Source organism: Gymnodraco acuticeps, unplaced genomic scaffold, assembly GCF_902827175.1.
Source record: "Gymnodraco acuticeps unplaced genomic scaffold, fGymAcu1.1, whole genome shotgun sequence".
In the NCBI taxonomy this organism is placed as follows: Eukaryota; Metazoa; Chordata; class Actinopteri; order Perciformes; family Bathydraconidae; genus Gymnodraco; species Gymnodraco acuticeps.
The window spans coordinates 106,113-119,145 of record NW_022991467.1 but is presented as its reverse complement, the minus strand read 5'-3'; the positions used below and the strand labels follow the sequence as shown (position 1 = coordinate 119,145).

Genomic DNA, 13,033 nt, shown 5'->3' with positions numbered 1-13,033 from the left:
TACTTCTTACATGTTGAACTCAAATACCTGTACTTTCTACTTCTTACATTTTGAACACAAATACCTGTACTTTCTACTTCTCACATGTTGAACTCAAATACCTGTACTTTCTACTTCTTACATGTTGAACACAAATACCTGTACTTTTTACTTCTTACTGTACTCAAATACCTGTACTTTCTACTTCTTACATGTTGAACTCAAATACCTGTACTTTCTACTTCTTACATGTTGAACACAAATACCTGTACTTTCTACTTCTCACATGTTGAACACAAATACCTGTACTTTCTACTTCTTACATGTTGAACTCAAATACCTGAACTTTTTACTTCTTACATTTTGAACACAAATACCTGTACTTTCTACTTCTTACATGTTGAACACAAATACCTGTACTTTCTACTTCTCACATGTTGAACACAAATACCTGTACTTTCTACTTCTTACATGTTGAACTCAAATACCTGTACTTTCTACTTCTTACATTTTGAACACAAATACCTGTACTTTCTACTTCTTACATGTTGAACACAAATACCTGAACTTTCTACTTCTTACATTTTGAACACAAATACCTGTACTTTCTACTTCTTACATTTTGAACACAAATACCTGAACTTTCTACTTCTTACATGTTGACCACAAATACCTGTACTTTCTACTTCTTACATTTTGAACACAAATACCTGTACTTTCTACTTCTTACATGTTGAACACAAATACCTGTACTTTCTACTTCTTACATGTTGAACACAAATACCTGTACTTTCTACTTCTTACATGTTGAACCCAAATACCTGTACTTTCTACTTCTTACATGTTGAACTCAAATACCTGTACTTTCTACTTCTTACATGTTGAACCCAAATACCTGTACTTTCTACTTCTTACATGTTGAACCCAAATACCTGAACTTTCTACTTCTTACATCCATCCATCCATCCATCTTCTCCCGCTTATCCGTGATCGGGTCGCGGGGGTAGCAGTTCCAGCAGAGAGCCCCACACTTTCTTTTCCCTGGCGACATCAACCAGCTCTGACTGGGGGATCCCAAGGCGCTCCCAGGCCAGCGAAGAGATATAATCCCTCCACCTGGTCCTAGGTCTACCCCTTGGTCTCTTCCCAGCTGGACGTGCCTGGAACACCTCCCTAGGGAGGCGCCCAGGTGGCATCCTAACTAGGTGCCCGAACCACCTCAACTGGCTCCTTTCGACGCGAAGGAGGAGCGGCTCAACTCCGAGTCCCTCCCTGATGACCGAACTTCTCACCTTATCCCTAAGGGAGACACCAGCCACCCTGCGGAGAAAACCCATCTCGGCCGCTTGTATCCGCGATCTCGTTCTTTCGGTCATGACCCATCCTTCATGACCATAGGTGAGGGTAGGAACGAAAATGGCCCGGAAGACCGAGAGCTTTGCCTTCTGGCTCAGCTCCCTTTTCGTCACAACGGTGCGGTAAAGCGACTGCAGTACCGCTCCCGCTGCTCCGATTCTCCGGCCCATCTCACGCTCCATTGTTCCCTCACTCGAGAACAAGACCCCGAGATACTTGAACTCCTTCACTTGGGGTAAGGACTCATTCCCTACCTGGAGTGGACAGTCCATCGGTTTCCTGCTGAGAACCATGGCCTCAGATTTGGAGGTGCTGATCCTCATCCCAGCCGCTTCACACTCGGTTTGCGAACCGATCCAGTGAGTGCTGAAGGTCGCAGACCGATGAAGCCATTAGAACCACATCATCTGCAAAAAGCAGTGGTGCAATCCTTAGTCCACCGAACTGCAGACCCCCTCCCCCATGACTACGCCTCGAAATCCGATCCATGTATATTACAAACAGGATTGGTGACAAAGCGCAGCCCTGGCGGAGGCCAACCCTCACCGGAAATGGGTCCGACTTACTGCCGAGGACCCGGACACAGCTCTCGCTTTGGGAGTACAGAGATTGGATGGCCCTGAGTAGAGACCCCCCTCACCCCATACTCCCGCAGCACCTCCCACAGTAACTCCCTGGGAACTCGGTCATACGCCTTCTCCAAGTCTACAAAACACATGTAGACCGGATAAGCGTACTCCCAGGCCCCCTCCAGGATCCTTGCGAGAGTAAAAAGCTGATCCGTCGTTCCACGACCAGGACGGAATCCGCATTGTTCCTCCTCAATCTGAGGTTCGACAATCGGCCTGACCCTCCTTTCGAGTACCTTAGAGTAAACTTTCCCGGGGAGGCTGAGTAGTGTGATGCCTCTGTAATTGGCACACACCCTCTGATCCCCCTTTTTAAATAGGGGAACCACCACCCCGGTCTGCCACTCCTTCGGTACTGTTTCCGACTTCCACGCAACGTTGATGAGACGTGTCAACCATGACAGTCCCTCAACACCCAGAGCCTTCAGCATTTCCGGGCGGATCTCATCCACCCCCGGGGCTTTGCCACTGTGGAGTTGTTTGACGAACCTCAGTGACCTCCCCCCGGGAGATTGGTGTTGATCCCCCGTCATACTCCAGCTCTGCCTCTAACATAGAGGGCGGAGTTGTCGGGTTCAGGAGTTCCTCAAAGTGTTCCTTCCAACGCCCTAACACTCCATCAGTTGAGGTCAACAACGTCCCATCCTTACTGTACACAGCTTGGATGGTTCCCTGCTTCCCCCTCCTGAGGTGTCGGACAGTTTTCCAGAACAACTTTGGTGCCGCCCGAAAGTCCTTCTCCATGTCTTCTCCGAACTTCTCCCACACCCGCTGCTTTGCCTCGGCCACGGATGAGGCTGCTGCCCTTCGGGCCTGTCGGTACCTTGCAACTGCCTCGGGAGTCCCCCGGGATAACAAATCCCTGAAGGCCTCCTTCTTCAGTCGGACGGCTTCCCTGACCACCGGTGTCCACCAGGAGGTTCGAGGGTTACCGCCCCTTGAGGCACCTAGGACCTTGAGACCACAGCTCCCCGCCGCGGCTTCGGCAATAGAGGCTTTGAACACCGACCACTCTGGTTCAATGTCCCCAACCTCCACAGGAATGCCCGAAAAGCTCCGCCGGAGGTGTGAGTTGAAGGCCTCCTGAACTTGGGCCTCCTCCAGACGTTCCCAGTTCACCCGAACTACACGTTTGGGCTTACCAGGTCTATCCAGAGGCTTCCCTCGCCACTCGACCCAACTCACCACCAGATGGTGATCAGTTGACAACTCCGCCCCTCTCTTTACCCGAGTGTCCAAAACATACGGCCTCAGGTCCGATGATACGATAACGAAATCGATCATGGACCTTCTGCCTAGGGTGCTCTGGTACCACGTACACTTATGAGCATCCTTATGTTCGAACATGGTGTTTGTTATGGCCAATCCATGACTAGCACAGAAGTCCAGTAACAAACCACCACTCCGGTTCAGATCAGGGGGGGCCGTTCCTCCCAATCACGCCCCTCCAAGTGTCTCCATCATTGCCCACATGTGCGTTGAAGTCTCCCAGCAAGATTAAAGAGTCCCCTTCAGGAGCCCCATACAGGACTCTTTCCAGGGTCTCCAAGAAGGCCGTATACTCTGAACTGCTGTTGGGTGCATAAGCACACACAACAGTCAGAGTTTTCCCCCCCATAACCCGCAGGCGTAGGGAGGCGACCCTCTCGTCCACTGGGGTAAACTCCAACAACGAAGCACCTAACCGGGGACTTGTGAGTATCCCCACACCCGCCCGGCGCCTCACACCTTGAGCAACTCCGGAGAAGAATAGAGTCCAACCCCTATCCAGAAGTAAGGTTCCAGAGCCGACGCTGTGCGTAGAGGTGAGCCCAACCAGATCCAACTGGTAACGCTCCACCTCCCGCACAAGCTCCGGCTCCTTCCCCCCCAGAGAGGTGACGTTCCACGTCCCCAAAGCCAGCTTCTGTCGCCCGGGTCTGGTCCGTCGAGACCCTCCGCTTTCACTGCCACCCTTCTGGCAGCGCACCCGACCCCATTGATGTTTCCCGTAGGTGGTGGGCCCGCGGGACGGAGAAGCGGAGGTGTTGCCCACGTTGCCTTTTCGGGCTGGGCCCGGCCGGGCTCCGTGGCAAGCCCGGCCACCAGACGCTCGCCGACGAGTCCTCCTTCTGGGCCTGGCTCCAGAAGGGGACCCCGGGCTTCCTCCGGGCCGGGTATCCTCACTTCTTGTATCGTCTTTCATGAGGTCTTTTGAACCAATCTTAGTCTGGCCCCTTGCCTGAGACCAATTTGCCATGGGAAACCCTACCAGGAACACAAGGTTCCAGACAACACAGCCCCCAGGTTCATCAGGGCACACAAACCTCTCTACCACGGTAAGGTGCTGGTTCTTCAGAGAGGTACTTCTTACATGTTGAACACAAATACCTGTACTTTCTACTTCTTACACGTTGAACTCAAATACCTGTACTTTCTACTTCTTACATGTTGAACACAAATACCTGTACTTTCTACTTCTCACATGTTGAACACAAATACCTGTACTTTCTACTTCTTACACGTTGAACTCAAATACCTGTACTTTCTACTTCTTACATGTTGAACACAAATACCTGTACTTTCTACTTCTCACATGTTGAACACAAATACCTATACTTTCTACTTCTTACATGTTGAACACAAATACCTGAACTTTCTACTTCTCACATGTTGAACACAAATACCTGTACTTTCTACTTCTTACATGTTGAACACAAATACCTGAACTTTCTACTTCTCACATGTTGAACCCAAATACCTGTACTTTCTACTTCTTACATGTTGAACCCAAATACCTGTACTTTCTACTTCTTACATGTTGAACTCAAATACCTGTACTTTCTACTTCTTACATGTTGAACACAAATACCTGTACTTTCTACTTCTTACATGTTGAACCCAAATACCTGTACTTTCTACTTCTTACATGTTGAACACAAATACCTGTACTTTCTACTTCTTACATGTTGAACACAAATACCTGTACTTTCTACTTCTTACATGTTGAACCCAAATACCTGTACTTTCTACTTCTTACATGTTGAACCTTAAATACCTGTACTTTCTACTTCTCCACATGTTGAACACAAATACCTGTACTTTCTACTTCTTACATGTTGAACACAAATACCTGTACTTTCTACTTCTCACATGTTGAACACAATACCTGTACTTTCTACTTCTTACATGTTGAACACAACACCTGTACTTTCTACTTCTTACATGTTGAACACAAATACCTGTACTTTCTACTTCTTACATTTTGAACACAAATACCTGTACTTTCTACTTCTTACATGTTGAACACAAATACCTGTACTTTCTACTTCTTACATGTTGAACTCAAATACCTGTACTTTCTACTTCTTACATGTTGAACACAAATACCTGTACTTTCTACATGTTGAACACAAATACCTGTACTTTCTACTTCTTACATGATTAACTCAAATACCTGTACTTTCTACTTCTTACATGTTGAACACAAATACCTGTACTTTCTACTTCTTACATGTTGAACTCAAATACCTGTACTTTCTACTTCTCTCATTTTCCAAACAGCTGGTTCCTTTAGTCTGAATGTGTGTTTGATGCGTGATCATTATTCTTTAGAGTCATTGCGTGCCTATTGATTTGAACACGATCCGTGTATCCATCATTTCCTGGTCTTCTCTAAAGAAGAGGGACCAATGGAAACGTTGTCATGTTGCCGTTGTTCAGCATGGAAACATTCATTAGCTAACAATGACATTATTGTTCTGTTAATATAAAGGGAGGCAGGTACTCTTTAAAGCAGCTGCTAGTTATGGGTACTATTTCAAAGCCTCTTTACTTTTACTTGAGTAAAGAAGTTTAGTCAGTACTTCTACTTTTACCAGAGTATTTTTAAACACGAGTATCTGTACTTCTACTTGAGTAAAGGATGTGTGTACTTTTGCCCTCTCTGGTGTATTTCCTGGTCAGACAGCCTCCACGCTGCCCTTCTTGCCCCATGTTTGTGCATGTGGTGAAGCCTCCTGTCTGATCTCTCTGTGCATGTTCAGACTCTTTTGTCCGCCAGAACTTTAATAGAATCCTGCCCTGCGTCTCTTTTCTTTGTCACTCTATCTTCTTTTCACGGCCCTCGGCGCTTTAATCAATTTGTGACCAGTGTGTGTGTGTGTGTTTCTGTACCCTCTCCCGCTCCTCTTTGTCCCTCCGTCTCCTCTTCCTGTCTCGGAGCATCCTCCTCCACTCCTTCTCTAACTCGGGGCATGTTGGCAGGCCCTCCTCCGGCTGCCTCTGGCACCTGTCCATCTGGAAACACAGGGGCAGAGCAAAATCACTTTGTATTCCTGTCACCTCGGCCACTCTTTGCTCAATTCATTTCTAACGGCGGCCAAAAACAGATGGTCGTATTACAGTCAGAAATTGGGAAAGTTATGCCTCTGCATCCTGTGTCTGCGGCATACATCAGCTGCAGGGCGTCTGCAGGTTATTAACACGCGTCTCTTGAAAAACATTTACAAAGCAGCTGAGAAACAATCTAATTTTAGTAGTTTAATATAATATTTACAGAGACAGTGAGACTTTCTGTTCAAACTGTCAGAATTTTTAAATGTCTTGCTCAAACGATGATTTTGCTCATGGCCTTACCTCAAGACTGACTAAATAAAAGCTGGTTTCTATTTTAAAACTCAAACTCAACAGGAACATATTGTAAAGAAATGGCATTATAATTGGTATAGTAGTGAGTGGCTGATGGAATGAGTTGTTAATGGAAGATTTCAAACAAAAACAAACAACATGAGGTTTAGCATTGCTAGTCACTTCTGAATGAAATGTATATTAAAAATAAAGCTCCTTGCAAAGCTGATTTAAAGATTGAAACTGTAAATATAATATATATTGTATGAGTTTAGTTAGTACATCTTTCTAAACCACCATACACTTTCTGCGTACCAAATGGCTAACCATAATTAGCGACTAGCTTGTGAACATAGTGTAGCATTTAGCGGCTGAAAAAAAGGCTATATTTTCCTCCAACAGAGCTAAAAGGAGAGTCAATGTTAGCATCGGACTAATTGGCCATATGGCTTTGAAGCAAGTCGTTTTAAAAAAAAGAAAATTACGGGAATTGAAAAATAACAGGTACGACAGCATGGCTTTGCTGATATCGAATTAGCTTTTTAGCTTGCAATTAGCTTTAGCTTGTAATTAGCTTTAACAAAAACATTTAAATGTGATCTTCTCCTTCAATAAGCGAGTTGAGACTATTAAGAGGTTAACTTACTGTTCTTTGAAAGTGATAATAAAAGGTAACAGCAAAAAAAGCGAGGTAATATTTCAACTTAACAGGCTACTTAATAAGTAGCTTGAATGTCAACAAGAATAGGATTTGTCTTGGTTGCTAGTTGTACGGAAGTTGCTACTGGGGCTAAGAGGTTTCTTTTTAAATTAGGGCTTTATTCCAAAAACACATGGTCACAATTCCTTTATTAATCCCATTTTGGATTATTAGTATGAAGTATATGAAATGCAGTGGCGAACCGTCAGCGCCTTCAAGGTATTCAGAGAATACCCTGGAACACTCAGATAAAACAAACAAAAAATCGATGTAATTATATAAATAAAATGTATGTAAAATAATAAATGAGAATGGTATCTGTGTTGTTGATCTGTAATATTACAGTGTTACGTTGATTTGTTTGTCGCGGCGGCGGAGGGTGTGTGTGTGTACAAAAGGTCCAGTTGTGTAGACACGGTTCGCCACTGATGAATTGGTGAAAAGTGTAAGTCCATAATATTTATTCATTTGTAAAAATTCAAATAAAAACGTTTGACATTTGTTTTAGAGTTGTTGTCATACTGACAATGTTGGTTACAGATGTTTTTTGTTAGTCTTATGTATTGTGTGGTATTGTCTTTAATAAATAATGATATTAATATGTTTTGATCCCCTGTAGTGATGCGCCTTGTAGTGATGTGGGTCCTGCAGAGTAAACCCTGTGGTGGGATTATTTGGGTCAAACAACATCAATTCTGCAGATAAAACCTGTTTAAAAAACATTATTCCAAGTGTAAATATTATATTATATTAATCCTGTCTCCTCTGTGCTTTCATTAACTGTGTTAGCCCGGATCCACAGTGTTGCATAGTGTCGTTTACTCTCATTGATTTTATTTATGAAAATGATCGTTGAATGGTATTTTGCTGAAAGACGGGACACAGCAAAAAAAAATCATTATTTTTGCTCTTTTTCGACCGCAGTCAGTGGAGTCATGGGAATAATAAAAGGAAAGACAGTGGGCTTGCACAGGGGGACAAAGTGCATCAGATGATTGTGGGTGCAGGGGGTGATGGAGACCCCGCTCTGACCTGAAACTCCTTCTCTTTAATCTCCTGCTGTAGAGACAGAGCGGTGGCGTGCTTCATGGAGAGCTCTGCGGAGACGGCCATCATGCGCTGGTTGGAGTCGATGACTTGAGTTCGGAGCTCATTCAACTAGAGGCAGGCAGAGAGACACACACACACACACACACACACACACACACACACACACACACACACACACACACACACACACACACACACACACACACACACACACACACACACACACACACACACACACACACACACACACACACACACACACACACACACACACACACACACACACACACACACACACACACACAAGCTGAATCATATATTGATTCCAAATAACTGTAGATCTTTTGATAAACAAATTCTCACTCCCAAAGTTTTGGAATTGCTTGTTAAATGTTTAGTGTCGCTTCAAATGAATCGTCAGAACTCACAGTAGGGCAGGTAATATATCAATAATTGGTTGATACCGTGACAACAGACCCGATATTGTCTAAGATTTTGGATATGGTAATATTGTAATGGTTTTAAAGGCTGTATTGCGGTAAAGTGGTGGCATTTTCAGAAGATATCACACTGCTGTAGATAAGAAGTTAAGAAGTACTTTATTGATCAAAATGTGGGAAATGTTTGTCTTACAGAAGCATAAAAAGACATGGCATTGTACAATACAAATGTAAAGACTAGAAATAAACAACAAAGTAGAAAATATCATGTTGAATTACAAAATGTACAGTAACAAATATAAAGTTATTATATATATAAGTATGTGAGGCATGGAATATTATATCCGTTCTATTATTTGCATTTACCCACTTATCCACATGACTAATGATTATAATCAAAAATCTATCTACAATATCAAGGTATTTGGTTATATATGATGTTCTTCATATGGAAAACGATATTGTTCACTCGTGAAATGAGTCCACCTGTGCCTCAGCATTTGGCGATTTACGAGTGAGAAAAATGTGCAGACAGAAGCTGTGGAGCTAATGATTCAATATGATTTGATTTAGATCTATGCTAATGAAAAATGATGATGAGGTAGATTTAATTACGGCTTCCGATCTATCTTCATTAGTGTCATCATTACATGTTTCCACTATTTAATACATGCAATGAACCCTGTTCTCCTGACTCGTTATAGTCGTAGCAGCACAGAGAAATACAGATGAGAGGAAGACGGGGGAAATGAAGTGTAATGCTCGGTGAACTCTTTGATGCCCACTGTGCTCCTCACATGGAGCGCACATGCTGCGAAAACAACGAGCGGGTTTGAAGGAGTGGACTGAGTTAGTAGGTGAATGATATAACAAGTATCTTGTGTGTGTTAATCCGAGTGTGGGAGTGTGTTCTTCTGTGTGTTTTGTTCTATCCGTGTGTGTACTCTGGCTAAGCCCCGTCTCTGTCCGTGTGCTGGAGGTTTTTTTTGTCTACCTTCTTTGCCAGTGAGAGTCGGTCCTGCTGGCAGTTCTCAGCCCGCTCGCTGAGAGGCTGCGAGAGCCGGGTCACCTGGTCCACCAGGAGCTGTTTCTCCAGCAGCCGCCTCTCCTGGTCTGATAGAGACATCTCCAGCTAAATGCATAGAGACACAAAGATTACTGTCATTCATGTCTTGGAAGGAGGGGTAAAAGGGCAAGAAATATTACCTCAGTGGACGCATTTCATTCATTCTCTGCCACTAGGAGCTTCTCATTAAAACATTAAAAGGGGGCCATATTAGGGTTCATTTGTGTACTTTGTTTCCATGCTTGAATGTTCAAAAAGGTCTTTATTTTTCTCATACTGCCTTTGTTGTGATTGGTCAACAGCTTAGAAATGTCCTTTCCCTTAGCCGATAATCAGTGGCGGTGCCAGGGTATGGCTGGGGTAGGCTACAGCCATACCAAGAAATTAGCCCCACCATGAAAAATTATGTTAAAGTAGCAAATTAAATTAAATAATAAGCAAAATGCTAAATGTTGAGAACACGGCTTGCGAAAATATACGGGTCGTGTCCACAACACACAAACTGCTCCTGCTGTAACAACAAGTGCATGTTACTGATGCAATATGGTTCAGACCATTCGGGCTTATGCTAGAAGAGGGGTGCAAGGAATAGTAGTGGGGGAGTTTTATACACTAAAGGTGTGGAAATTCTCTGGCGTTATAATATCAGCGCGGCCGCGGTCGGATCAGAATGCCTCCGAATGCAATTTGAGTTGTGAAAAGCGCTATATCAATAAAATGTATTATTACAGCCAATCAGAGCAACGAAATGTTGAGCCTGCATCATGCATTACTGAAGAGATCAATCGGAACCGCCATTCAGTATCCCCATTGGATCTTCAACGTGTACTATCATACGTCACGTTCACAGTGATCCCTTTTTATTTACTACAAGACAAATGTGCCGTTTTATTTCATACAGTTCCATTTTGATTGAGACAGGGAAATAATCGAAACCTCACGCGTGGCGTTTCACTGTCAAGGGAGTTATAGGCTAGCGTCTATGTAATTACATTGCAAATACTGACTTGAGCCCCACCACTGTATGGGTTAGCCCTACCATAGATTACCCAACAAAAATACTCTAGAGCCGCCACTGCCCAGAACCTACAATGTGTTGGAGCGCTAGCCAATAGGAGCGCACGTGTTACATAGTGATCATGTCACGAAGTCAAGGAAGTAAACAAAGGAGTCCAATGGGTGGTGGGAAGTGTTTCAGCCAGTGGGAGAGAAACTCCCTCTGGAGGGAACTTTGGGATGTTACCCTTTGCAGACCATTTACATGCACTAAAAACTATATAACAAACTACAGGGAAGGGGAAACCCAAAGCTTAATAGGCCTTTTTGACAAATGACACAGATGTGAAGTACTGTATATTGGGACCATGCAGTCAGTTTCTCAAGATTAAGATAGCTTCGATGTTCAGGAGGTTTTTAACCTGGAGTCGAAATGATAGGCAGGCTTCTTATCCTCTTTAAAACAAACAGATCCAGTGGGTAAAATCAGTCAAATCACGGAACAAAACTGTTTGGAAACAAAAATCTGTGCTGAGAGAGGGGATACGAGCTTACGTTTGCTCAGCTTGTTTCTCTGATATTTCGGATCCAGATGTCAGATCATTAAAATCCTTCAACCGGTTAAAATATTCAATGAAAAATGACGGTAAAAAAGGATAAAATGACGAATGTAGAATTGGAATATGACAAAGTTATTGGCGACCAAATAAAACGTACCATAATATTGATTGAAAGTTTTTCTCTGGGAAACATTTGAGCTTATGTAAGTAGTACCTAGCATATAACATAGGTCATTTTGATGTTTTAATGCCACATGTTATACCTTTGTATACCATACCATGCATAGGGTGGGTTGCAAATACATGCTTATATGCAATGTGTGCACAAACACACACACACACACCAACACATTGTGATGATTGTGTGTACCTGCTCAATCTTCTTGATCAGTTCTTCAGTCGTTGGGTCGTTTCCTTTCAGCTCTTTGTAACCAATCATTCGATTCAGACCTTCAAGTGTCTCGTCCCTGGCTTCTGACAGCTGAGAGACAGAGTGAGACAAAAACATGACTAGTCACACTGTATATTAAGCTTTTACTTTACTGCACATGTAGACAAATCTCTAGTCACTGTCATTAAGGCCTAGTAATAAAATACATTTCCCACAAGGCAGACTTCACATAAATGAGTAAGTAAACATGAAGAGAAACAAATCTCAGCTACTGTCTGTTTTGTCCTCCAGATATTTAAGATCTGTGTTGCACAGGGGATTAAAAAAAGAGTATGAGATCTAAATTTACTGTAGTGCTTTATATAGGAGCTACTTCACTTGGTGACAAGTAACTGGCAAAGTGAGATAAAAGGCAGCACAATTTAAAACGCCACCGGAGGGACTGTTTTTATAATATTCTAAAATCCCTTTGGACAGCAGAAATAGAAAGGGAGGCAAGGATACACAAGACAGCACAAAAGACAGGCAGGAGGACAAGAGAAGACATGGAAATGAAAAGAGGGGACATTTTAGGAATTGTAGATTCAGGCCTTTGGATGAGACACTCAAAAACAGCTGCAGTTAGTGAGGTGTAAAATATGTAGTGCTGACATCATTTATTGATCAACTTTTAAGATCAATGATATAATTTGTATCTCTAGCAGTGCTATGGGACAGTTCTTTCTTTCTTTCTTTTTTACAATTTTCAATCTTGAGAAGAAGCCAGAGCAATCTTAAATTGTTGGTCCGGGCAACACAAAACGTTTCCTTGTTAAAATTCTAGTGGAGATCCTAAAGTTTGGCAAGATACCAAAATATGTCAGGATGTGTAAATGTGTTTACGATGTCTAGACTATTTCTATTGGATGGAACAGGAAATGAAAATGTCTTGTATTTATACAGCAGTGGATGGTTGGCTTATTCAGAATATAATGTAATACAAACTGAAAAGGCAGTGGTAGACAGCAGACTTCCATCAAGGCCAAACAGTGCTTAGGATGGTACCATGATGTTCTTTAGATATTGGGCTATTCATGAGCTTTAAGTGGTAATGTGGAAACAATTGACGCTACAAATAAGATGTGATAAAGCTCATAGAGTTTAAACAAGAAGTGGATTTACATAAGGTTGCATTAATTAATTGTCCGGAGCAAATGTTTGCTTTTATTCATATAACACATAAATGCAGCAATAATGCCGTATCTCTCGCAATGTGACA

The 13,033-nt window shown here is 43.0% G+C and overlaps 1 protein-coding gene across 2 annotated transcripts in view; it reads right to left on the bottom strand.

Annotated features, from left to right (window-relative positions):
- Window positions 1–5,947: 5,947 nt before the first annotated feature.
- Window positions 5,948–13,033, bottom strand: part of ccdc146 (coiled-coil domain containing 146) — a 63,670-nt gene continuing 56,584 nt past the window's right edge. The window contains exons 18-21 of one of the 2 annotated variants that reach the window (XM_034196629.1): window positions 11,755–11,865; window positions 9,757–9,894; window positions 8,305–8,430; window positions 5,948–6,242 (exon numbers count right to left, since the gene is read on the bottom strand). In XM_034196629.1, coding sequence (XP_034052520.1) covers window positions 6,078–6,242; window positions 8,305–8,430; window positions 9,757–9,894; window positions 11,755–11,865 — 540 coding nt within the window. In that variant the 3' untranslated portion in view covers window positions 5,948–6,077. The remainder of the gene's footprint in view (window positions 6,243–8,304; window positions 8,431–9,756; window positions 9,895–11,754; window positions 11,866–13,033) is intronic. The other variant, XM_034196630.1, reaches the window with a different exon arrangement.